The sequence below is a fragment of the Corvus moneduloides genome, chromosome 22 (genome assembly GCF_009650955.1).
Source record: "Corvus moneduloides isolate bCorMon1 chromosome 22, bCorMon1.pri, whole genome shotgun sequence".
NCBI classification, from domain to species: domain Eukaryota; kingdom Metazoa; phylum Chordata; class Aves; order Passeriformes; family Corvidae; genus Corvus; species Corvus moneduloides.
Genome location: NC_045497.1, coordinates 3,819,673 through 3,843,963, shown reverse-complemented (window position 1 = coordinate 3,843,963; position 24,291 = coordinate 3,819,673). Strand labels below are relative to the sequence as shown.

Below are 24,291 nucleotides of genomic sequence, written 5' to 3'. Positions count from 1 at the left end.
CGGCCGCCGCTTGGCACTGCACGGCGCACCCGCCCCGCCGCCCCCCGGCCCCGCCGGCTCCTCCTCTCCCGCCCCCGGGGCCGCCCCTCTGCCCGCCCCGCCCGACGGCGCGGCGCGGCGATTGTCCGCTGCTCGGGACCCCCGCACCGCTCCCCCTGGCCTCAGCTGGGCAGCCGCACTTTGCCGAGTGACGGCCGGGACCGGGACCGGGACCGGTGAAGGTCCGGGGGAACCCCAAAGCGGACCGTGCCCGGCTGCCGGCGCCGCTGTCCGCCGCCCTGAGCAGCGGATCCACGGGTGTCCCCGCCCGCCGCCCGCCCACGCGAGAGGCGCGGTAAAGATGGGCTCCTCCGGCCGGCCCGACGTGCGCTGCCGGTCCTGGCAGGGCAGGCAGAACGGGGGGCGCTGGGCGGGCAGCTGCCCCGCCTCAGCCGGCCGCGGGGTGTCGGCACCACGGGAACCGACGGCGGGTCCGTGGGCAGCGCGGGCAGCGGCGACCGCTACCGCGGGGACGGGGACATGCAGCGGGCGGCGTGGGCGAGCAGGCGGGGACCACCCCGCAGTCAGGACCGCGGTCAGCGGCGGTGCCTCTCGATCAGCACCGAGGACAGCGGCGAGGCCGCCCTGCCCGCCTCCTCCCCTGCCTGCCCCCCGCCCTCCCGGCCCAGTCCTCCCGCCCTGCCCCGCCGGCGGCTCATAAAGCCGGTAGTGGCCCGGAGCGCGGGAGCACTATGTCCCCGCCGGGCGTCGCGCTGCAGGCACCCCGGCTCCTGCGCCTCCCTACTGCCTCTGCCGAGCCGTGCAAGGTGAGAGCTTCGGCATTCCCTAACCCTCGCGCCCCTCTGCCCGCCGACCCTCCGGTCCCTCACGGAGACGCGCCGCCGCTCTCGCATCAATGAGAGCCGAGAGCTCGCCGTCGGCGAAGCCGTGAGTGCCGCGGCTCCCGGCACCTCCGTGTCCCCCGGGCCGCATCATGGACCCCCTCCGGACCCTGCGTGCGTTCCACTGCGAGTTGTCACTGCCTGCTCGGGACCGTCGCCACAACCCGACCCAAAATCCGTGGGTGACCGGGGGAGCTGTGTCCCAACCGGAGAGAACCGACGGCGCCGGGAACGCGGGCGGGGGGGAGTGCTGCCCGTGCCGACCCGAAGACCCTGGCTCCCACGAGTCCCCGCGCTGACAGGGCACTCCCGGGGCGGCGGAGGGACCCCAGTCCCGGTGGGGTCACACGACTCCGCGGGCAGCACCGGAGCCGCCCCCTGCCCCGGCTCCCCGCGGCCCCGGCGCTCCTCCCCGCGCGGGGGCGAGGCGCGTGCTGCCCGCCGATGGCGGGGCGGAGTCCGGGGCGGTGTCCGGGGCGTGTCCGGGGCGCGGCGGGGCGTGGCCAAGCACGGCCGTGCCGCAGCGCCGCTGCGGGCGGGGCGCCGGTGCTGCCATGTCGGAGCTGGGGGCCGCGGGCCCGAGCCCAGCCGCCATCCAGGTGTCCAGGTACGGCCCTGTCACGGCCGGGGGCCCGGGCAGGGCTGGGCAGGGAGGCGGGCGCGCTGGGGGCCGCGGGCGGGTGCCGGTCTCCAACCGAGATGTTGCCCGCCCTGCTGCCGGCATCGGCGGCACCGCCCGCCTTGGTTACGCTGCCAGTGACACCGGCCGCGGGCAGAGCGCAGGAGCGCCGCGCCCGTGCTCCGTTCTGCGGGGGCTGGGAGCGGGAAGGGCAGCCGCCGTTCTCCCGCCTGTGTCCCCGCGGCTCCCGGGCACGGTCGCCCTGAAACAGCAGCTCCTGTCCGGGCCGGCGAGCAGCCGCTGCCTCAGCTCCGCCCGGGGCCGTTATTCGCCGTTGGCAGAAAGGGCGGCTGCTGCCGGGAGGCCGCGTGGAGCAGCGGCACGTGCCCGGTTCGGTGTGTGCCGCAGCGGGGCCCGGCGGGGTGCGGCCCCGGTGAGGCGCCGGCTGCCCCGGCAGAGGCGCCCTGCTTCCTTCCGCTCCCAGCGGTAATTCGGAGCAGTTTCCATTGCCGCTCACAGGAGGCCGCGTGCGAGCAGCGATGGCCCGGCAGCTCAGCCGGTGGGCGATGCGCTGCCTCCGGGCAGCCGCACCGGGACCGGGCTGGGGGCGCGGCAGGGGTTGTGAGGTCTCATGTGCCTCCTTCGGCAGGATTATGCGCCCAGATGATGCCAATATCGCGGGGAATGTCCACGGGGGAACCATCCTGAAGATGATCGAGGAGGCAGGAGCCATCATCAGCACCCGCCACTGCAACTCCCAGGCCGGGGTGAGTAGGTGCCAGAGTGCCTGCCAGCCTTGGCCCCCCACCGCATCTCAGGGGCAGCAGGAGTCCCGCACTGGGAGTGTTTGTTTGCTCCTGCATGCAAACCACTGGTGTCTCTGGCTGCAGCTGGGGCACGGTCCCAGTAGCTAGAAGCATTCTGCTGAAATTATGGTTTACCAGCAGAGACATTATTGCTCATTATTGCTGTAAATGTTTTAACTCCCGAGAAAGGCGAGTCGGGGCAACGCTGGTGTTGGTTACAGATGGGGAAGGAAGCGTGGCCAGTGGCTGATAAGGTGGCGGTTGAAGAATCGGAGCCGCACATGGCATGGCCAGTTTGGCTGGTCTCAGGGAGCCGCCAGCTGTGGTCCTGCGTGGCGTGGCTGTGATCAGTACTTTGGCTGTCTCACCCTCCCCAGGAGCCCTGTGTGGCTGCACTGGCACGGGTGGAGCGGACGGACTTCCTCTCGCCCATGTGCATCGGCGAGGTGGCCAACGTCAGTGCTGAGATCACCTACACCTCCCGGCACTCTGTGGAGGTTCAGGTCAACGTGATGTCTGAAAACATTTTAACAGGTGGGTGGCTGCTGGAGGCTGTGTTCCAAAACTCCAGGAATAATGGTGTTAAGCTGAGAGCTCGCAGCAGTGACCCCATCCTCTGCTCTGTCACTGGCAGCATTCAGCAGAGGGGAGAACTAGCGTGTTTATTGACAGAGCTGGGGGTGCAGGGAGGGCTGGTGCTGAGGGGGGAGGCCAGGCAGGCTCCCTGGGGTTTATGGCTCCATTGTAGTGAAGAACAGCAAAATCTGCTGGTAGCTCTTCCTGCCTGATTTGCTGCCTGTGGCTTTCTTTGGCCTGAAAAAGTCCCTTTTCCTGCTGTTGCTGTGACAACCAGTTCCGCTTGCTGGGACACCTTCCCAAAAGTGCATTATCGCATCTGCTGCAAGCTATAGCCTGGCAGCAGCCAGCAGGGCAAGGGGCCACCGATGCCAGTGGCATTGCTGGTGTGTGCCCGACCCCAGACCGATGGCAGGTGCAGCACCGCTGGCCTTGGCAACATCACCTGCTGCCCCCTTCTCCTCCAGGGGCAAAGAAGGTGACGAACAAGGCGACACTGTGGTATGTGCCACTGTCCCTGAAGAATGTGAATAAGGTCCTTGAGGTTCCCCCCATCCAGGTAGGACAGCTCGCTTGGGTCCCTCAAAACTGGAACTTGTCCTCTCTGGGGAATGGCACTAACCTGGCCCTGCTGGCACTCCCAGCTGTGCCAGTGGCTTTGCCAATCCCCTTCTTACCAGCCTTCTATTCCAGTATGCGAGAAAGGAGCAGGAGGACGAGGGGAAGAAGCGTTATGAGGAGCAAAAGCTGGATCGGCTGGAAACTAAGCAGAGAAATGGTGATGTGATCTTACCTGTCATCAACCCAGGTAACACGGGCAGTGTGTAGCCAATGCAAATTGCCCAGCAGTACTGGGAGGCCATACTGGTCCCCAGGGCAACTCCAGCCATCCCCAGGGCCCTGTAGCTGCAAGTGTGCGTTCTGAAACACCACACCAGGGATGGGGACGGGATTTTGGAGCCACAGTGTGTGAGTGGAAGGGGAGCTGAATGGATACCTGTAATGCCCTGCAGGGGCTGGTGGGTGAGATCTCCTCTCCAAAACCCAGTTCCTGTATCACTCCTTGCATCCCTTGTGTGCTTGTGTGCAGCTAGAGGTGGTTTTGCTCAGCAAGGGGTAAAGGCAAGTGCTGGGCAAAGGTGGCCTCTAGGCCTGGCTGGGGTCTTCAGGCAGAGGTGGAGAGGTGGCACGTGGGGAATGTTGGGGGAGGTGATGGGGGATGAAAGTTGCTCAAATGCTTTTTTCCCCTCTGTCCTCCCTGCTCACAGATAGGCAGACAAAAGGTAAGGCTTGGTGGGCACTGCTGCATGGGTGGTCACCCTGAGTGGGACTTGGCTGCTTTTCCCTCCTCTGAGCTTCTTTAACACCTCCCATTAGATAGAAAACACAGCCACTTCTGAGAGAGGATTTCCTCTGCTGGGAGTTCGGGGGTGTGACTTCTGTCACCTGGAGGTTGTGGTGGGACAGGGGTCACCATTATGTGCCAGGGTTGGGGGGGATGAAGGTAACGGTCTTCCCACCAAGGGGAGAACAGGGCTCTGTGCAGCAGGGTTTGGCAGGTTCAGCTGAGGGGGAAGCAGACAGCCGTGTGACCCAGTTCGCTCCTGTTTGCTTTCATGCTCTTTGAAAGCTTGAAAAGAAAGAAATGAGCTGAGCTAGAATAAAGTGGATGGGTGGGGATTAGAGGGAGGCAGCAACCCATCAGGTGGTGAACAGTCTCTGCTCTGCTCTTGGAACTTCTCCAGCCTGGTTTAACCACTGGTTTCAAAATAGTTCAGCTTTGTACAAGCCAGCTCCATATTTTCTTCCTTTGGACAACTTTAGATGGGAGTATACGGGGGTGTATGGGTGCCAGCTGAGCAGTTCTCACCTTGCTTTGCTCTCTAACCAGAGCCACACACTGTTGGCTACAGCCAGTCCAGCCTGATCCACCTGGTGGGCCCGTCGGACTGCACGCTGCTGGGCTTTGTGCACGGAGGTGAGTGAGCACTGCCCTGCGCAGCAGCTGGGTGGCAGGTCCAGGTGGCTTTTCCATGGAGCAAAGTGTGGTAGGAGAGTGTTTTTGGTAGGCTCAGTGTTTTTGGTGGGCTCTGCCTCTGGAGGCACACAGGCCCCTTTGCCTTGACTGTCAGGGCCAGAGTTGCTTCAGCTGAGATGAAAGCTTAATCTTTTTCTGTGCCCCAAAAACTCATGCACTCAACCTGTAAATCCTACAGTTTTGTCATTGCCTCTGAGATTGCAAATCCCGGAGTACAAACACCCAGCGTGTGGCTGCAATTAGCTGAAGTCATTTCCTCTTGGCGGGCAGTGCCCATTACCTGCAGGGCCGGCACGTGTGGTGTAAGCCTAGGGAGAGGTGTGTTTTCTGAGGGCTGGGATAACACACCTAATTATGTCCATTAAAAAACAACCAACATGGCTCAGAGCTGTTTGGAGGTTTGTGGGACTGTTAGGATCCAGTTTTAAGGTTCTTAGAAATGCCTCTGCCTGAATTAAGGTGCAAACGAGACCATATGCCAGTGACAATAGTAAGGGTTTTATTTGATGGTAAATATGAGAGAGAAAGAAGGATAGAAAGAAGTAGAAAATAGGTGGGGGGACAGAAAGAGTGACAGGGACAGAATAAGGAAAATATCACCACTCTGTGGATCCCAGCTATGTTCATTGATCCTCTCCAGCTGGTCGTCTTGGTGGTAAAGGTCCCCCCAGAAAGCATAGAATCCCATGGGTATATATGCTCAGGCTAGGTAGGCATGTCCAGGCATGGGGGGCAGTCTCTCGCAGCAGACTCTGGGTCTTGTTGCATCGCATGCAGTCCTGTGAGGCCAAGCCTCTCACGTGAATGTCCCGTGGATGTGCCCTGTGGGGTTGGGGGTTCCACAGCTGGGCCGGTTTGTGTAATCAGAGGAGGGGTGTTTATTGCCTCTCACCAGAGGTTGCACCATGCACCCAAAATCTCCTCCTCCCACCCCAGTTGGGGGGAGTCTGTGTAAACCTGGCTTCTGTGAGCTGTGCTCTCCCCTCCCCCCACCCCAAACTCAGCTGGAGGCTTTGGCCTATTGTGGATGCATACCTTTCCCTCAGCCCGAGGTGACTGAACAATGGGTTTCCTTTTATCTAATCAGCAGTTCGACTTACAGTCCAAAGTTCTTCAGTGAGGTTTCTGTAGCTGCAGCTTCTTTAAAACTTTATATCAATGTTTGAGGCATGAACTGTTTCAGTCTCTGACAGGGACTGATATTGCCTTGCAAGGGTGAGGTTTGCTCAGAGAAATTTGAGAGAGACAGAGCTGACCGAAATCTTAATCACAGGTCTGTGAGGATGTCGCTGTGGCACTGACAGGAATCCTTGTGCTGGTACTGGGTTTTCCTGAAGTTGGGACCCAGTCTCCGGTCCAATTCCTCAGCATAGCTTTGTCCATGCTAAGGCCTTACTGACTTTTGTGTGGTTTTCCCCAAATCCCACTGATTTCCCTGAGACAGGACCCTCTCCTTCCCCTCACAGGTGTCACCATGAAGCTCATGGATGAAGTTGCTGGCATCGTGGCTGCCCGCCACTGCAAGACCAACATCGTCACTGCCTCAGTGGATGCCATCAACTTCCATGAGAAGATCAAAAAAGGTACCAAGGGTGGTGGCAGGCACAGTGGTCTTCTGTGTTGCCACACCCTGGCTCCCTTGGGTGTGCGCTCAGGACATGCTGGCAGAGAATTTTAATCCCTGTTTGGTTTGTCCCGTGCTCCGCTTAAGACACAGCTTAAGCATAAAACATGCGGGACCCCTTGCTCCCTTCACCAGCTCCTCTCTGCTTCACAGGCTGCGTCATCACTGTCTCAGGACGCATGACATTCACAAGCAATAAATCCATGGAAATAGAAGTCTTTGTTGATGCTGACCCGTTTGTGGATGAGCCTCGGGAGCGGTACCGTGCTGTCAGCGCCTTCTTCACCTATGTGTCCCTGAGCAAGGAGGGGAAGCCCCTGCCCGTCCCGCAGCTGCTGGTAAGAGCTTTTCTCTCTGGACTGGAGCCAGCAGAGCCATCACCTCTCCTGCTCCTCCTGGGGCAGAGCCCAGCTGGCCTTTTTGTCCAAGAAATCCTCTTCCCTTGAATTACTCAGCAGAAAAATATGAGCACGAATGAGACTTTCCAGGGCAGGCCGCAGGGGTTTATGTTTGTTTTTGTTATTGTTTTGGGTTTGTTTGGTTTGGTTTTATTTTTTATTTCTTTTGAAAATTGCTGATGGGGAGGTTGGGGATTTTCTCCTTTCTCATGGTTGAGGACAGGCTGCATGCGGGCCCTGCACCTGGGGACCCTGAGTGGCAATGGAGCCCCCCATATCCCTAATTTCTGCTCCCCGTGGTATCCCTATTCCAGCCTCCTGCCTATTTTAGCTCCCCTAATCCTGGCAGGGCTTTGCTGATGTGGCGCTCCTGACTGGGGCTGTTTGTTGGTTAATATTTGATGTGGCACAGGTCTCCCGCTCGATGCAGAATCACACTGGCAGTCATGTTGTGTGTTTGACAGAGGGCAGCTTCCCCCTCTGTGAGGGGAGGTGTGTTTCCCTCCTGCACACACTCGCAGCACACTGATGCCTCGGCTTTGCATTTGTTCTGTGGCCTCAGACGGAGACAGAGGATGAGAAGCGTCGCTTCGAGGAAGGGAAAGGCAGGTACCTGCAGACCAAAGCCAAGCGGCAGGCGCAGATGCAGGAGGCTGCCCAGCAGTGACCTGTCCGGCACCCTCGCCACCAGTGCCCGCCGAACATCCAGGTTGTTCCCATTCGTTTTGTGTCCAGTCTGCGCCAGCCCCATGCCTCTGCCCGCCCCAGCCTGCTGCCGCCGTCGCTGCTTTGCTGCTGATGGGCTCAGCACCGTAGACCTTGTGCTTCAGGGTGGCTGAAGCTCCCTGAAAGCCTCCAGGAGTCTTCCCAGGCACTTGCCATCCGCCTCCAGAGCCGTTGTCACTGTTTGATCCCGTTGGTGACGCTCCTGCCTGTGTCAGAGCCAGGACGGAGGCGTGTGGTGGCTTGAGGGGCGTGTGAGGCCGTGAGTCTTTGTGCTGCTGTGTGCGACTCGCTGGTTTGTCCTACCATGCACACCAAAGCTTTTGTACGTGTTGTGCCGCGCCAGGGCCGCACTGAATGTCTGTGACATCTCTAGGTAGTTCTCTGTGCACATCTAAGTTATTTAAGGAATCCTGTGGCATAAATAAAGTCTGTTTCATTGACTGGAATGAAAGGCTGACACCTTTATTTCAAACAATTGTGCTTTTTCTCCCTCCCCCAGATCCGCCCATGCTCCCCAAGTGGCGCCGGGCTCTCCCGACCGTGTTTTTAAGGAAGTCTGGCTGTTTGAGCGGCACCCCCAGAGCAGTTCCTGCTGGAATGGGTTCCGGGTGTGAGATAGTAAACAATAAACTACCTGACAGGAGGTTGTAGTGAGGTGAGGCCTGGTTTCTTCTGCCGTGCCTGCAGTGAGAGGACAAGGGTTAATGGCCTTAGGCCGCAAGAATGGAAATTCAGGACAAATAATAGAAAATGTTTTCCCTGTTCAGGTGCTTAGGCAGCAGGAAGGTGGTGTAGGCCAGCACGCCTGGAGCTCTTCAGGAGCGCCTGCACCTGCCGCTGGGTGGTGTGGTTTAGGGGTGACGCTGGCGGTGGCGGTGCCGGGCGGGCGGTGGGACAGGACGGTCGCACAGGTTGCCAACCCCGACGGCTCCGTGACCAAAAGCGGCCCCGGCGGCTACGGCCCGAGCCGGCCCCACGGCACCCGCCGCGCAACTCTCGCGAGAACGGCGCCGCTCCTCTGCTACCGCGGCTGCGCGGGGCGGGGCTCTCGCGAGAGCGGCGGGGCCGTTTCCCGGGCGACGCGGGCGGGGCGGGGCCGCCATGATGGCGGCGGCGGCGCGGAGGGGGAGGCTGGGCCGGGAGGGCCGCGCCAGCCTTTGCTCCTTCCTGCTCGGCGCCTCGATAGCGGCCCTGCCGCTGCTACTCGGCTCGTCCCCCGCCCTGCTGGCCGGTCCCGGCCTGCGCGGCCGCCTAGCTCTCGCCTTGCACGTGGCGGGCGTGAACGCGGCACTGCTGCTCCTCTACCCGCGGCCGCTCTACAAGGTACGGGGGTGGCCCCGGCGGGCGGCGGGGTGAAATGCGGCTGTGGACAACGGTCCCGGGCCCGGGGTGCGGCGGTCGGGATACCCCGGGCCCGCGGAGTGGCGGTGGCAGCGTGTTCTCCCCTCCCTGTGCTTGCAGATCGCCGTCCGGGCCTGCTTCCTGGGCTTCGCCTTCGGCTGCGGGCTGCTGCTGAGCGCCGGCCGCTCCGCCTGGCGCCACTTCGGATGGTAAGGGCAGGGCCGGGCCGGGCCGGGCCGCCGGGCGGGCGTCGTGCCCCCCGCTCTATTAAACCTGCTCTCCTTTCCTCCCGCCGCAGGTACATGTGCTCCCTCTCCCTCTTTCACTACTCGGAGTATCTGGTGACAGCCATCAATAACCCGCGCAGCCTCTCGCTGGACTCCTTCCTACTCAACCACAGTTTCGAGTACAACCTGGCTGCCCTCTCCTCCTGGGTGGAGTTCACGCTGGAGAAGCTCTTCTTCCCAGGTCGGCCACCCTGTCCCTCCCTGACTCTGCCCAGCTGCACATGGCTCGCCTGGGGTCCATCTCTCTGATAGCAAAGTGCAGGTGACCCTCAGCTTGCTGCCCCGTGACAGCCTTGCAGCAGCTTTGCCATAGTCATAATCCCTCTGTGCTCAAAGCCTCTTGGGTTGAATCTCGGGAGGGCAGGGGGGAGCCCCCCCCCCCCCCGATATGCTGTGCCAGCGGATCTTCAGCCCTTTCCTGCCTTGGTGGTACAGGAATGACGCGTCAGGTACACCTGGGTGTCATCTTTTGACAGGGATAAAATCAAGTCATCAAAATCTGTTGCTGTTTGCCCAGTCTGGGGCAAACTGGCTGTGCTCTTCTGTTCATTCTTGAGAGAGGGAAGCTGTTCCCCACTCTTGTTTTGTAGCAGCCTGAGCATATCCTTGGCTGTGCTTCGTGCTGGCTTTGCTCAGCCCCTGTGGCTGGGCCCTATGGGCTAATCGTGCTAACACCAGGCAGGAGCTGCTGGTTTTATCTCTTTGGTGTGGAATGGCAGCGCATGGCTGCTGCCGTCACACATTTTGCTTTGAGATGGGGGGCAAAGCCCACTCGCCCAGCAGCCCCCTGCACCCCCTCGAGACCTGTGCAAACCCATTGTGCCCCTCCCTGTCCATGCAGAGCTGAAGCAGATCACCTGGCTGAGCACCGTGGGGCTGCTGATGGTAATCTTCGGGGACTGCCTGAGGAAGGCGGCCATGCTTACGGCCGGCTCCAACTTCAACCACATCGTTCAGAACGAGAAATCTGACACCCACACTTTGGTGACAAGTGGGGTGTATGGGTGGTTCCGGCACCCGTCCTACGTGGGATGGTTTTACTGGAGTATTGGAACACAGGTACTGTATCCAACGTGCTCAGATACTTTGTGTCATGACCCTAGTCTTTGCTCTCAGTGCTGCCGGCGCTGTGATGGGGTGCAGACAGCACTCTATGGCCTGGGCATGGATTCTGCTGCCTCCCACTGGCACACAGGAAATCAGGATTGCCTGAGCGTTCTGCCCCATCTGATCTTTGGGAAGATCCTGTTGCCTTAGTTTTCTCTGTGCTGTAAGGAGAGGTGGTGGAGACAGAGTTTGAGCCAAAATCTCCTCGGAGGCTTGGGGTGTGATTTGCTGCTGGTCTAAAGCTGGTGTCCAGAGTTTTCTGTATCCCTGTGGTGAAAATGCCTTTCATGAGTGATCAGACTCAACCTGGCTCCTTCCAAACACCAGTCCTGTGCTGGAGGGCAAGGAAACTCCCTGACTAGAGGGTCAGCTCTGGCCAGCTGTGGCTGAGCTGTGTGTTCTTGTATCTGGGTGGGGGGTTGGCATTGCATTGTATTTCTCTGGAGAGAGTCCATAAGCGTGGCACATGGAGCTTTTGAGAGCTGGGTGGAGCCAGTGCTGCCTGCGCGCTGCTTTCTTCATTCTGGGGAGAAACTACTAATGAAGTTTCACAGGGAGCGTTGGGATCTTTTCTTTTTCTGTGTCAATGTTACTGGAGAGGGATGAGCTGTGGGGCTGGGGCAGCCTTGGATTCTCGAGGGGACGCTCACCAGCAGCATCTGTTGCAGGTGTTGCTCTGCAATCCCATCTGTGTGGTGGGCTACGCGCTGGCGTCCTGGCGCTTCTTCAGGGAGCGGATCGAGGAGGAGGAGATCACACTCATTCACTTCTTTGGAGAAGAGTACCTGGAGTACAAAAGGAAGGTGCCGTCAGGTCTCCCTTTTATTAAAGGAGTCAAATTGGAACTGTAACATGGGCGAAAACCAGACTGGCTGAGCAAACGCCCGGCTCCTGCTGCGCCCAGTGCCTGTGTGGTACTGGCATTGGGAGGTGCCTGTTGGTATTTCCCGGCCACCCTGGAGGAGCTGGTGGAGGGCTGCGGCGTTGGGCAGCCTGCTGGGTCACTCACAGATCAGAAGCTTGTTCCTCCTCCTTGAGATCAGTCCTTCGTTGCACATTCAGGGATCTTCCAGATAACTTAGCCTGTAGCAACCCTAAAGAGAATGAATCCTACTGCCTGCAGCAGCTGAATTGTCTTGGAATGCCTCTGGAACTGATTCTACCAGAAAACGGCACTGCCCTCCTGGGTGGGGAAGGTGCTGGGCAGCAGATTGTTCCTGTTGCGTAATTCGATTTTAAAGCTTTCTGACCTCGTGAGCCTGGTGACACAGCTTTAATCTGCTCAGGCCCAACTCCTTGAGCTGGAGCTGGAGCGGCCGTGGGAGCAGCCTCTGGCTCTGCCTGCCCTCAGAGCACCAGAGTACCTGCAGCACGACACCGCTTGGCTCTCTCTAGGCCTTGGGGTCTGCAGGGAGGGTTCTGCTGCTCCCCTTGTACCGCTGGATCCGAGCGCCTCTGGGTCCGCTCCTCCTCCCTCGGATGCTGCTGCGGATGCAGTGTCACTGCTCCAACTGCTGCCTCCCGCTGCCACCTCTGTTCCTTCTTCCTGCTTCCAAATCACGCTGCTTCCTATCCTGCCAGGCTGCCTCTGTCTTGCAGAGATCCCAGGATTTTGGGTTGTGAAAGAACCACAGCTGCCAGGCTTGCTAAGGGCTTTAGTCCCTGAGATCCTCCCCTGCTCTTTTGGGCAAAAGCTGTGATGTCAGGGCAAATAGGAGATGCTTTTAGGGAAATCTCCAACCAGTAGAAGAATTGGGCTAGCTAACGCTCTTTTGTAGTGACCATTTGGAAATGGTTCCCACTGAGCTGTGTGATATAACTTTGTTGTTATATACCAAAGAGGTTCACTGTTTTCTTGAGTTCTACATTATTCTTCCTTGCTGGAATGGAAATGAGTTGCTTGTCAGTTCATGCTTGGAGCTTGTGGTGTTCCATGGGGAAGGTGCTGCGGTACGGCTCAGGAAGGGGCACTTGGTGAGAATGGCTTGGGTTTGGGTTTAGGTTTTCTTTTTTTATAAAAAAAAACCATGAGAAAACATTGCAAACTTTTGTCTGGTTATTTGAAGGTCTCTCTCGGTACTGATGCCATCATGGAAACTGGAATCCTTTATAATTCCTGGTGGGTTCTCAGAACACTCCAGCGCTGCATTGAGGCACGATTTTGACTCAGTGACTTGTGGGGCTGTGCAGCCACAGGGATGAGCCTGACCCTGACCTTAACCCTAATCCCAAACCTCCATTTCTCCTTTCATCCAAACTGATGCAGAGTTCATCCTGCACTGGGTTTGCTTGATCACAGAGGATCTGCCTGATGCCCTTGCTGGTGACTTGTCCTTTGCTGAGCGGGTTTTTGGCTTGGGAGAAAAGAACAAAGGTGAAAACACACCAGCTGGAGAGTGCTGATCTGTGCTGGGCACTCAGAGGCTCCTGCTTGGGCTGTTCGTGTCTCAGGGAAGCTCAATCTGATGTTGCAGCCAGTGGTGCCTCGGGCAGGTTAACCTGTAACTAATTTTTTTGTAGGCAGTAATGTTCCTGCTGTGCCCTTGATCAGAGGAACTTTGAAACAAGCAGTTGTCACTTGAGTTTGATGTGCTGACAACAGAAACAAAGCCTCATTCCCAGATTATTCTTCATAGTAAATGCACTATGATCCTAATTCCACAAGTGCCAGTTCCAGCTGTGTAGACTCTGTCCAAGCAGGCTGCATTGGCACCGAAAGGAAGGGGTAAACTTCGTCCTGAGCAAAACCTTCAGCGTCTCTTGGCGCTTTTGAGACCAGCAGCTTCTCTTAACCTTTCCTTTTCCCAAACCCTGTAACCAGAAGCTCTGTGAGGAGGCAGCAGCTTACTGGGTGTGGGGAAGGCATGTGAAGCTTTAGGGAAAAGCTGGAGTAATCCATGAAACCCTGCCCTCTGTGCTGCAGTGCTTGGTGAGTTCTTAGCTAGCCCAGGTGTGCAGGGAACCTCTGGAGCAGCTGTTCCTGGCACCCAGCCCACATTGCTGTGTTGCTGCCCGGCACTTCACAGGATGCTCCAACACCCGGCCATGTACCCCTGGCTCTGCCCTGCACCGGAGGTTGTTACTTTTCGCCATAATTTGCAGATGTTGTGGATTTAGGAGCAGCTAGGCACCCTGAGCCAGCAGATCCCTTTTGTCAGCACTGCAGAACCACGCAGACATGGACAACTGCACCCTTTTATTTCACTCTGACACATGCAAGGGAGAGCACAAAGACAGTTTTTCAGGAGCAAGTCCACCTGAGGTCTTTGTATGTGCTGCAGACGTGGCTGCCCAGGCTGTTTCCTGCCTTGGCTCATGGCACAGGGTGAGAGGAGCTGCTCAGTGACTGGGGCACAGCTCTGCCCAGCAGCTCTGCCACATGCCTGGCACTGGGCTCTACGGTGCTGGCTCTTTACGGGCAGCACTCTCTGCTCCACTCTTCTGCTGGCCCCTGCAGCAGTCTTTGTTTTTTGGGGAGGGGTCTCCAGGGGTGTCCCTGGGCATGAAGCCCTCCCTGGGGCTGGCTGAAGCCCCCTTGTTGCTGCCAGGCGAGGCATCCCTGGAGAAGGGAAGGGTCAATGTCTGGGAAAGGGCATGGGAAGAGCTTGGCATTCAGGTACTTGTTGTCACCTACCTTGGCAGCATTTCATTGTCGTCACAGATCTTGAGCAGCATCTGGGCCTGTTCTTCTTTGGGCTCCTGGGGCTCCTGCAGCCTGTGGTGGGACAGGTGTGAGCCATGAGCTACATCCCCCTTGGCCCTGAAAGCCCCTGCACTCCTCACCTAGGCTCCAGCCGCTCCTTCACTTTGGCGATGGAGCGGACGTAGGGTGCGATTTGCTTGGTGATGGTGCTCAGGCAGCTGTTCTCCTGCCGCAGCTGCAGCAAGTCGTGGAGCTGGGCTGGGGGCAGGAGGAGTGGGCTGGGGCACAGCCACCCTCACAGTGCAGGCACAGGGGGCACGGGGAGGGAGCGCGGGGTCACGAGTACCTTCATAGATCTCCTGCTCATTTGCTACCCGCTGGTAGGTCTCCTCCCAAACCTGGAAGGAGGAGAGGGAGACGGGCAGTGTGTGGCAGTATGGCACAGAGGGGCCCTGCTCCGCCAGCATGTGCCAGCTGTACCTCCTCAAAGACGCTGCGCATCATCTCCACGGCGGAGTAGTGAGCTGCGATCTGCACGTCCATCTGCAGCGACTTCTGCAGGATCTCGCTCATGATCTCCGACTTGATGAGTGAGTGGTGCTTGGTGAGGTCACGGTGCAGTTCCTGCACCTGGTCCTTCAGACCCTGGATCTCCATCTGCAGCATCTGTGGGGACCGGGGGGCACAGCCATATGAGCAGCACCAACCTGGCCCATCGTGTCCCGCCCCATCCCGCTTTGACCCACGCTCCCTACCCGGTAGGTGTTCTCGTAGTTGCGGCAGTGCTCGGCAAAGGGGGTCTCACGCCCCTCGGCCAGCAGCACCTTGGTGCTGATGTACCGGTGCATCGTTGGCTTCTTCACCATGGGGCCAGTGGACATTTTATCACTGGTGGGGGGACAGCTGGGCACCATGAGGGTCTTGGAGCATTGGCCACCGGGGAGCCTGCATGGAGAGGAGACAGTGAAATGCTGCAGGTGAGCAGCAGTGGGGGTGAGGTGCTAGGGACCATGCCGCCAGCTCAGCCCCACTGCCCCTTGGCTCCGGTGAGCCTGGGGATGCACCAGTCCCACATGTCCCTTCCCTTACCCGAGCACAGAGGTTCAGTCAGAGGTGCCTTCTGTTGCCCCAAAAGTTAAATTTCTGTGGGCTGCTCTCCTGATTCCTGCAGCTTTGGAATCAGCTGCAGCAGTGAGAAGCCAAGAGCTGAGCTCGGCACCCTCCAGTTAGTAAAGGGCGGGATACAGCTCGCTCCCTCACTGCTGGTATCTCCTGGCCCCTTGGCAGGCCCTACTGCCCGTGTTTCCCCCCATCCCATGGTCTCCCCATGCTAACCACCACCACCACCATTGGTCCTACCGTGCAGCGCTGTGCTCCCCCTGCCTGTGCTGGGGCCAGCAGCCCCCAGGAGCTCAGCCACCTTGCAGTGCCAAGCCTGGCTGGGGGCGAGGAGCGGTCCCCATGGGGCGGCAGTGCCTGTTTGTCCTCTCTGGCCAGGAGGGCCTGGCAGGGCTGGTGCTGCCGTGACATCAATAGGCCTAAATATATCCTGGGTGAAGAATGGCCGAGCACTTCCCTGAAATTCTGATAAAAATAGTGGCGGGCAAAGAGGCTGCAGCATCATGGGCATGTGGGCGAGCAGGAGCTGGCCCAGGTGGAGCACCCATGAGAGGGGGGCAGAGCCCTCCAGGGACTGTGGCAGGGGCTGGGCTGGGGAACAGAGTGAGGCTCAATCAGGCCCCTGGGTGCCAGCCCTGCTGCTGCCCGCCCCGCAGCCACCCACCCCACTTCCCAGAAGTGTCACTTGAAGCCTGTTGTTCATCAGTGCAGCTGTGCCTGTGCTGTCCTGGTACCACTACTGAGGTGACAGGCTCAAGGGCAGCAGCAGGGGCAAGCTTGGCATGGCGAGATGCTGAGGGGGCTGTGCAGTGTGGCACGTGGCAGGGGACACAGTAGCACATGTGCCCTGGGTGTGATCCTAGCACCTCACATGTTCGTGCCGGTGATGCCAGGACCGATGCCGCCAGCGCTGCCCACCACGGAGCGGCGGGGGCTGAGCATCAGGAGGGGCTCCAGGCAGCGGGCAAACTCTGCCCGGTACTCGCTGTTGATCTGGGGGGCAAGAGAGGAGAGTTGTGGCTGGGGCTGGGGCAGAGCTGGCAGCTGGCACTGCCCACAGGCACTGCAGGCAGGGCTCTACCTTGCTGGTCTGGGCCGGCCGCAGGCGGTGCGGCAGCTTGACAATCCTCTGCAGCCTCTCCATCAGTTGCTGAAAGGCAGCGATGAAGCGTGGTGAGGGGTGCCCGGCACCTTGCCCATGAACTCAGCACTGCTGCAGGATGCTCCGACCACCCTGCAGTGCTGTCAACACTCACATAGCCCAGGTCCAGGAACTCGGCTTTGTTGGCAGAGCTCAGGAAGGCCGAGCAGGTCACCAGATGGACCTGTGTGTGTGGAGGGGATCTGTCACTGCCTGGCTTTGGTGTCAGGATGTCCTTGCCTGGTGTGAGGCCCTACCTGCAGTGTGGGCAGCAGGGAGGCAAGGTGGGCGAGCTGCTCCTTGAATGCCTTCTCCTTTTCCTCGTGCTGGCTGCAGCAGAGCAGGGCATGGCACAGCCTTTGCAGGATCCCAGGGAGCCATCCAGCCCCAGGCATCCCAAAACACCTTGGGAAGCAGGGACAGCCCTGGGACAGGGCTCAGCCCGTGGTCCCTCACCTCTGCACAGCTTTCAGGAGTGTCTTCTTCCTCTCTGAGAGCTGCTCCTGCAAATGGCACAGCTGCCCTGTGTCCTGCAGCCACCCCAGTCCCTTCCCACTGCCCCAGCTCTGTCCCGCAGGCACAAGGCTTGATGTGCAGGTGGCTGCCTCGCACCTGCATGCGGCTGAAGAGGGAGTTGATGGCCGCCTCCTCCTCACTTGCACTGTTGCGAACCTCCTCGATCATGGCCTTGAGCAGGACAATGGCCTCGCGCGTGGATGTCTGCAGTTCCTTCACAGCCTGCCCGGGGTGGTGGGGTGGCTGCAGCGCGGGAGACAGCACTGCACCTCCACACCACCCCCCCACCCCCCAGCCCTGCCCACCATCACTGCCTGGTCCAGCCGCTGGCAGCCCTGCATGTACGCCGTCTCAATGTCGATGCAGTGTGCCCGGCTCTCCCTGCAGGCACAGACATCAAGGCAAAGCACAGGATGGGGCACACAGCAAGGAGGGGGCTGGGGCTACTCACCCCTGCATGTCCCTGAAGCAGTTGATGCAGAGCATGGACTTCTTCTCAGTGGAGAACATGATGTAGGGCTCCTCGTGCAGCGCTGCAGGGAACAGGGACATGGCATAGCCTGGCATGGCGCAGTGCAGCATAGCATGGCATGGGGCAGCCTGGCATGGCACTCACGGCACTTCTTGTGGATGTCTTTGGTGCGCTTGGAGAGGGAGACGATCTCGTGGCGGGCGAACATCCTGGCACGGTGGGTCTCCTCACGGCACGGGGCACAGAGGGGCTGCCCACAGGTGTTGCAGAAGTACATGGTGTCCAGCTCCTGTGTGAGGGGACACAGCTGGTGGCAGGCATGGCCCTGGCAGGGGAGCTCTGCCCACCCGCCTGTTCACCCCGCTGCCCTCACCGCCTTGGTGCAGCACCGGTCACAGTTGGCACACTGCACGTCCTCCTCGCTGTCGGCTGAGCTGTCCACCAGGAACTGCAGGAGCCGGTCCACGGGGGGCAGCCCCGTGCCTCCCCTCACCACTGAGGGGTGCCTGCAGGGATGGGATGGGGACAAGAATAGGAACACCCACCCAGGCCAGTTTTGGGGATGCAGGGAGCAGTGCTGTGCCAAGCTTCCAGCCCTGTGCTGTGCCCCTAATCCTGGCGTGCCCCAGACAGGGCTGTCCCTTACCCGCAGAGTGGGCAACGCAGGCGGCCATCGCTGGCGCGGCCTCGCAGGCAGCTGGCGCAGAAGTTGTGGTAGCAGTCGAGCAGGCAGGGGTGCTGGTAGGGCTCGTGGCAGAGCAGGCACACCAGCGGGTGGCAGTTGGCCTTCTCCAGCTCCGAGCAGCTCGCCAGTGGGGAGAAAATGCCGCCTGCCATCTCTGGGGTTGAGAGCCAAGCACTGTGCCCAGAGACCCCGTGTGGCACCAGTTTGTGCGAGCACTGTGGCTGCCACAGAAAGGACTAATCCAGCCCCAGGGCCTGTGAGCTGCTGACTATTTTTAGGTTATGAGCTGCGTGGCACGAGGCTGCTCCCAGCGTGCCCCTTCCCCTGGTATCACAGGCTGAGGGCTGCAGGGCCGGGTGGGATAGTTCCCGCAGCGAGCTGTCCCCCTGGTGTGTGTTCCCCAGAGCAGGAGTATCCCCTGGGATGGGCTGTCCCCAACAAAGGAGCATCCCCTGCAGCAGAGCATCCCACAGGACGGGGCCGGGGGTTCCTCCAGGACAGGGTGTCCCCCCAGAGGAAGCATTCCCTACAATGGGGTGAGCCCTGCCCAGGCATGTGCCCTACGATGGCAGCCTGGCACTGAAGGCAGTCAGGTGCCCCACATGCCGGGAGTCCCCGTTCTGGGCACAGGCGTGTCCTGGCCAGGTGAAGGCTTTACCTCTCCCTGTCTGTAGGCCGGGGGATCCGAGCCGAGCTGTGCTGCTGCTCACCGTGTGCTGGCAGGAATGAGAGCGATGCCGAGGCGGCAGGGCCTGGCCGACCCTGTGACGTGGGGCCCCCTGGCACTGGCGATCGGCTGCCACGCCACGGCCCAAAAATAGCCCCGTGCGCTCCTCGGGGCCCTGCGGCAGGGACGGCCCTCGGCGTGTGGGGACACGGGACTGCATAGCCACGGGATCACCCAGGCTGCGGGGACATGGCCATATGCATGGCCTGGTGATAGCCCGCAGGAGGAGCGGGGGTCACCCTATGCACAGTGAGGAGCCCTGGGCCGCGGGTGTCAGTCACCCTGTGCACAGTGAGAGCCCTGGGGTCACTCGGTGCGTACCGAGGCTTCCCGTGGTGCTGGCTCACCCCATGTGCAGTGAGGGGTGCCAGGGGGTCACTCTGCGAACAGTGAGGAGTCCTGGGGTGCCAGGGGGTGACTCCGGGCACAGTGAGGAGTCCCAGGATGCCAGGGGGTCATTCCGCACACGCTGAGGCTCCCAGGATGCGAGGGGGTCACTCCGCGCACACTGAGGCTCCCGGGGTGCCAAGGGGTCACTCTGCGAACAGTGAGGAGTCCTGGGGTGCCAGGGGGTGACTCCGGGCACAGTGAGGAGTCCCAGGATGCCAGGGGGTCATTCCGCACACGCTGAGGCTCCCAGGATGCGAGGGGGTCACTCCGCGCACACTGAGGCTCTCGGGGTGCCAGGGGGTCACTCTGCACACAGTGAGGAGCCCCGGGGTGCCAGGGGATCACTCTGCACACAGTGAAGCTTCCGGGGAGTGGGAGTCAGTCTGGGCACACTGAGGAGCCCTGGGGTGCCAGGGGGTCACTCCGGGAACACTGAGGAGCCCCGGGGTGCCAGGGGGTCACTCCGGGCACAGTGAGGATCTCTGGGGTGCCAGGGGGTCACTCCGTGCATGCTGAGGAGCCCCGGGGTGCCAGGGGGTCACTCCGGGCACAGTGAGGAGTCTCGGGGTGTTGGGGGGTCACTCTGGGCACAGTGAGGATCTCCGGGGTGCCAGGGGGTCACTCCGGGCACAGTGAAGATCCCTGGGGTGCCAGGGGGTCACTCCGGGAACACTGAGGAGTCCCGGGATGCCAGGGGGTCACTTCGGGCACGCTGAGGAGCCCCGGGGTGCGGGGGGGGTCACTCCGCGCACACTGAGGCTCCCAGGGTGCTAGGGGGTCACTCCGGGCATGCTGAGGAGCCCCGGGGTGCCGGGGGGCGTCACTCCGGGCACAGTGAGGATCTCCGGGGTGCCAGGGGGTCACTCTGGGCACAGTGAGGAGCCCCGGGGTGCCAGGAGGTCACTCCGCGCACGCTGAGGATCTCCGGGGTGCTGGACGGTCACTCCGTGCATGCTGAGGAGCCCCGGGGTGCCGGGCGGTCACTCCGGGCACAGTGAGGATCTCCAGGGTGCCGGGGGTCACTCCGGGCACAGTGAGGATCTCCGGGGTGCCGGGGGTCACTCCGGGCACAGTGAGGATCTCCGGGGTGCCGGGCGGTCACTCTGGGCACAGTGAGGAGCCCCGGGGTGCCGGGCGGTCACTCCGGGCACAGTGAGGAGCCCCGGGGTGCCGGGGGTCACTCTGGGCACAGTGAGGATCTCCGGGGTGCCGGACGGTCACTCTGGGCACAGTGAGGATCTCCGGGGTGCCGGACGGTCACTCTGGGCACAGTGAGGAGCCCCGGGGTGCCGGGCGGTCACTCCGGGCACAGTGAGGATCTCCGGGGTGCCGGGGGTCACTCTGGGCACAGTGAGGATCTCCGGGGTGCCAGGGGGTCACTCCGGGCACAGTGAGGATCTCCGGGGTGCCGGGCGGTCACTCCGGGCACAGTGAGGATCTCCGGGGTGCCGGGCGGTCACTCCGGGCACAGTGAGGATCTCCGGGGTGCCGGGGGTCACTCCGGGCACAGTGAGGAGCCCCGGGGTGCCGGGCGGTCACTCCGGGCACAGTGAGGAGCCCCGGGGTGCCGGGGGTCACTCTGGGCACAGTGAGGATCTCCGGGGTGCCGGGGGTCACTCCGGGCACAGTGAGGATCTCCGGGGTGCCGGGGGTCACTCCGGGCACAGTGAGGATCTCCGGGGTGCCGGGGGTCACTCCGGGCACAGTGAGGAGCCCCGGGGTGCCGGGGGTCACTCCGGGCACAGTGAGGATCTCCGGGGTGCCGGGGGTCACTCCGGGCACAGTGAGGAGCCCCGGGGTGCCAGGAGGTCACTCCGAGCACGCTGAGGATCTCCAGGGTGCCGGGGGTCACTCCGGGCACAGTGAGGATCTCCGGGGTGCCGGGGGTCACTCCGGGCACAGTGAGGATCTCCGGGGTGCCGGGCGGTCACTCCGGGCACAGTGAGGATCTCCGGGGTGCCGGGCGGTCACTCCGGGCACAGTGAGGATCTCCGGGGTGCCGGGGGTCACTCCGGGCACAGTGAGGATCTCCGGGGTGCCGGGCGGTCACTCCGGGCACAGTGAGGATCTCCGGGGTGCCGGGGGTCACTCCGGGCACAGTGAGGATCTCCGGGGTGCCGGGCGGTCACTCCGGGCACAGTGAGGAGCCCCGGGGTGCCGGGGGTCACTCCGGGCACAGTGAGGATCTCCGGGGTGCCGGGGGTCACTCCGGGCACAGTGAGGATCTCCGGGGTGCCGGGGGTCACTCCGGGCACAGTGAGGAGCCCCGGGGTGCCGGGGGTCACTCCGGGCACAGTGAGGATCTCCGGGGTGCCGGGGGTCACTCCGGGCACAGTGAGGATCTCCGGGGTGCCGGGGGTCACTCCGCGGACGCTGAGGCGGGGGCGGGGTCTCCCCGCGGGCGGTGCAGGGGCGCAGCGCACGCGCACCCCACGTGCTGCTCCCCGCCCCCCGAGACTCCGCCCCCGCTCCCGGCCGGGCCCGCCCGCGCCCCGCAGGCCCCGCCCCCTCAGAGCCCGGCCAGGCAGCACTGTCCGCTCTCAGGCGCCGTGCGCGGGTGGGACCGGAAGCGATCGACGCTGTCGGCGCTCGGCTGGGGCGGCCCGAGCGTGGTTGTGCGCAGGCGCACGGCGCGCGCTCCCTTTCTGCCCCGCGCGGAGCCGCCATGGCGCCCGCGGTGAGTGAGCGCGAGACCGGCACTGGCCGCGGCCCCCCCGAGCCTCCCCACGCCGCCACCGGGGCACCCCCGCCCCGCCCCGAGCCCCCGCCACCCCCCGCGGCCCCGCCGCCTGCCGAGCCACGCCGCGTGCCCCCGCCCGCTCTTCTCCGCGTGCGGCCGGGCCCAGCCCGCGCCTTCCCGGGGCCCCACGCGACGCCCGCCGCCCATGCGGGTCGTGGAGGCGGGCGGCGGGCGAGTCCCATCCCCACCGCGCTGTCCCCGAACCCGATCCGTGCCTGGGCCCTTCCCCTGTCCGCCCGCCCGGAGCTCGGCCCGGCCCCTCCCCGCCACCCGGGGTCGGTCCCTCAGAGCGCTCCCTCTCCCTTTCTCTCTCATTCTCTCTCACTCTCCCTCACTCTCTTTCCCACTACAGCAGAAAAAGCCCGCGGCGAAAGGTGGCAAGAAGAAGAAGCAGGTTCTGAAGTTCACGCTGGACTGCACGCACCCCGTGGAGGATGGCATCATGGACGCCGCCAACTTCGTGAGTGCGGGGTCCCCGGGGAGCCGCGATGGCTCCGCCGCCTCGGGGGGCCTTCCCAGGGTGATGCTCCGCTCCCGGCGGCCTCACACATCCCCGGCTATCCCCTGGCCCTGCCCCGTGCCCCTGACGCCGTCCCGTGGGCAGAGGAGCAGGGAGTGCTGAGGCTGGGCATGAGGCTGGATTTGGGACACTTCGTGGTTAAAGCACGAGTGTTGTCCCTGTCCATGGACAGTTTTCTTGTCCATCTTTGCTCGGTGAGTTCCCATCATGCCAGGGATGTTGCGAGGTCAGGGATGCTGCAGTTTGAGATCATGAACCTATGGCCGTCCTAACCATGTTCCAGCGTGGGCCTGGGTGAGGATGGAGCTGAGGGGAGCTCAGAGGAACCTGACCCCACTGTCCTGACTGTCCCCTTGGAGGGTCGGGAACATCCCCACCATGCTAGTCTGATATGTTCAGGCCTGAGCACCTCACCCAGGTGTGGCTTTGATGGGGTGGATTAGCCTGGCCTGAGGAAGGGGCTCTCCGCTGCTCTCCTGGGTTATGGGGGTACTGTTGTCTCTTCCCCAGCTCCAAAGCACCAGGCACAAGCCAGCTGGGGGGCTGTGTCCAGTGGGAGCTGTGGCACTGGCTCACAGCTGTGTTCCTCTTGCAGGAGCAGTTCCTGCAGGAACGGATCAAGGTGAATGGCAAAGCAGGAAACCTGGGTGGGGGCGTGGTGACCATCGAGAGGAGCAAGAGCAAGATCACGGTCACGTCAGAGGTGCCGTTCTCCAAGAGGTGAGGTGGGGCAGGCCCATGTACCGCTGGGGCCAGTTGGTCAGTGTGGCCACAGATGGCTTTTGGCAGGAGATGGTCAGTGTGCACTGAGAGAGGGCTAGCAGGGAAGAGATGTCTCAGTGTCGAAGTTGTGCTGGGATTTGTGCTACCTGGCACTCGCTGAGTGGCTGTCTCCCCAAATGATGTATGAGAGAGGAATGTGTTCGATACTCCACCTGGGAAGGCTGCTGGGCTGGGCGGTGGGGGGAGCTGCAGCCAAAAAATGCTCAGTGGAGAATTTAGGGGTGTCTGCAGCCGAGGTCTCTCGGATTGTTCCCCTCCCCATCTTGTGGGGCTCCGGTCCTCTGCCACCTTCTCCTGGCTGCCTGTCTTTGGGCTGGCATTGGCAAAATGTGGTTGTGCCAGGGTGTCCCAGATTGTTCCCCTCATCCCATGGTGCTCTGGCCCTTTTCCCACTTGTCCTGGCTGCATGTCCTGGGGACCAGCATCAACAAACTGGGGTTGTGCCATGGCAGAGGTGGCTCAGGGGCTGGCTGGGCGTGCAGAGCCGTGGGAAGAGCAGAGCTGTGTGGGCGGTGGGCGTGCCCTGCCCTGTGAGCACCCGCCTTTCTCCCAACGCTGTTGGTCCACGTCGGTGCCGCACCTGGCACATCCCAGCAGCGGGTATTCACCATCCCAGTGCAGATTCCCTGTGGGGTGGGTACAAGGCACTGGGGTCGCAGCCTTGTTGGGGCGGGAATGATCCTCCAGGATCTGCGTCATGGCATTGTGATGCGATTGCCCTGGTTGCAGTGTTTCCTGGCAGGAGCTTTGCCAGGAGGTGGCCGGTGGGATGTGTTGGTCCTTCTGGAGGTGGGAGCCCACAGAAATAAGGATTTAATGGCCAAAATAGCTGGCAGGGGGCAGAGGGGCACCACTGTCAGCCATGGTTCTCCCACAGGTACCTCAAATACCTGACCAAGAAGTACCTGAAGAAGAACAACCTGCGAGACTGGCTGCGCGTGGTGGCCAACAGCAAGGAGAGCTACGAGCTGCGCTACTTCCAGATCAACCAGGATGAAGAGGAGGAGGAAGAGGAGGATTGAGCCCCACCGCCGCTGACGGCCATTTTGTACAGTTTCACTTTTCTGGAATAAACAGCGGCAGAGTTGTTCATAGCCCGTGCTCGGTGGCGGCTGCGGCCCCGGGGGGCGGTTTGGGGGGATTTGGGGGTTT

The 24,291-nt window shown here is 61.7% G+C and overlaps 4 protein-coding genes across 9 annotated transcripts; 3 read left to right on the top strand and 1 right to left on the bottom strand.

Moving 5' to 3' along the window:
- Positions 1–288: 288 nt before the first annotated feature.
- ACOT7 (acyl-CoA thioesterase 7) lies at positions 289–8,114 on the top strand. 6 transcript variants are annotated; one of them, XM_032131403.1, is made up of 10 exons: positions 289–806; positions 2,150–2,267; positions 2,684–2,840; positions 3,350–3,441; positions 3,576–3,690; positions 4,151–4,165; positions 4,774–4,860; positions 6,387–6,503; positions 6,698–6,882; positions 7,505–8,114. In XM_032131403.1, the coding sequence occupies exons 1-10, from the start codon at positions 520–522 to the stop codon at positions 7,607–7,609; spliced, it is 1,278 nt and encodes a 425-aa protein (XP_031987294.1). In that variant the 5' UTR covers positions 289–519; the 3' UTR covers positions 7,610–8,114. The 6 variants fall into 6 exon arrangements, with proteins under 6 accessions (XP_031987294.1, XP_031987288.1, XP_031987291.1 ...); XM_032131399.1 differs by lacking the exon at positions 289–806 and adding an exon at positions 1,382–1,488; XM_032131401.1 differs by lacking the exon at positions 289–806 and adding an exon at positions 1,718–2,059.
- Positions 8,115–8,757: 643 nt separating this feature from the next.
- Positions 8,758–12,448, top strand: ICMT (isoprenylcysteine carboxyl methyltransferase). Its single transcript, XM_032131405.1, has 5 exons — positions 8,758–8,991; positions 9,130–9,218; positions 9,308–9,477; positions 10,138–10,355; positions 11,072–12,448. Exons 1-5 carry the CDS (start codon positions 8,770–8,772, stop codon positions 11,252–11,254), a joined length of 882 nt encoding a protein of 293 aa, XP_031987296.1. The 5' UTR covers positions 8,758–8,769; the 3' UTR covers positions 11,255–12,448.
- A 1,132-nt stretch (positions 12,449–13,580) lies between these two features.
- On the bottom strand, positions 13,581–18,818 carry RNF207 (ring finger protein 207). The gene is made up of 18 exons (XM_032131374.1): positions 18,638–18,818; positions 17,941–18,133; positions 17,668–17,800; positions 17,439–17,583; positions 17,274–17,355; positions 17,128–17,203; positions 16,919–17,044; positions 16,763–16,809; positions 16,564–16,636; positions 16,422–16,490; positions 16,247–16,315; positions 16,037–16,158; positions 14,802–14,991; positions 14,527–14,712; positions 14,393–14,444; positions 14,187–14,304; positions 14,038–14,118; positions 13,581–13,962 (listed from the first exon to the last, which is right to left on the bottom strand). Exons 2-18 carry the CDS (start codon positions 18,129–18,131, stop codon positions 13,800–13,802), a joined length of 1,923 nt encoding a protein of 640 aa, XP_031987265.1. The 5' UTR covers positions 18,132–18,133; positions 18,638–18,818; the 3' UTR covers positions 13,581–13,799.
- Positions 18,819–21,667: 2,849 nt separating this feature from the next.
- Positions 21,668–24,233, top strand: RPL22 (ribosomal protein L22). The gene is made up of 4 exons (XM_032131828.1): positions 21,668–21,773; positions 22,189–22,296; positions 22,952–23,076; positions 24,017–24,233. The coding sequence occupies exons 1-4, from the start codon at positions 21,762–21,764 to the stop codon at positions 24,159–24,161; spliced, it is 390 nt and encodes a 129-aa protein (XP_031987719.1). The 5' UTR covers positions 21,668–21,761; the 3' UTR covers positions 24,162–24,233.
- The last annotated feature ends 58 nt before the right edge of the window (positions 24,234–24,291 follow it).

Coding starts and splice junctions, on each gene's coding strand:
- ACOT7 (XM_032131403.1), top strand. CDS start 520: ATGCAGCGGGCGGCGTGGGCGAGCAGGCGGGGACCACCCCGCAGTCAG. Junction 2,268..2,683: donor ACTGCAACTCCCAGGCCGGG/GTGAGTAGGTGC, acceptor CACCCTCCCCAG/GAGCCCTGTGTGGCTGCACT. Junction 4,861..6,386: donor GCTGGGCTTTGTGCACGGAG/GTGAGTGAGCAC, acceptor TTCCCCTCACAG/GTGTCACCATGAAGCTCATG.
- ICMT (XM_032131405.1), top strand. CDS start 8,770: ATGATGGCGGCGGCGGCGCGGAGGGGGAGGCTGGGCCGGGAGGGCCGC. Junction 8,992..9,129: donor ACCCGCGGCCGCTCTACAAG/GTACGGGGGTGG, acceptor CTGTGCTTGCAG/ATCGCCGTCCGGGCCTGCTT. Junction 9,478..10,137: donor GGAGAAGCTCTTCTTCCCAG/GTCGGCCACCCT, acceptor CTGTCCATGCAG/AGCTGAAGCAGATCACCTGG.
- RNF207 (XM_032131374.1), bottom strand. CDS start 18,131: ATGGCAGGCGGCATTTTCTCCCCACTGGCGAGCTGCTCGGAGCTGGAG. Junction 17,204..17,273: donor TGCTTCAGGGACATGCAGGG/GTGAGTAGCCCC, acceptor CTGTGCCTGCAG/GGAGAGCCGGGCACACTGCA. Junction 16,810..16,918: donor CCCTCTTCAGCCGCATGCAG/GTGCGAGGCAGC, acceptor TGCCATTTGCAG/GAGCAGCTCTCAGAGAGGAA.
- RPL22 (XM_032131828.1), top strand. Junction 22,297..22,951: donor TCATGGACGCCGCCAACTTC/GTGAGTGCGGGG, acceptor TTCCTCTTGCAG/GAGCAGTTCCTGCAGGAACG. Junction 23,077..24,016: donor GAGGTGCCGTTCTCCAAGAG/GTGAGGTGGGGC, acceptor GTTCTCCCACAG/GTACCTCAAATACCTGACCA.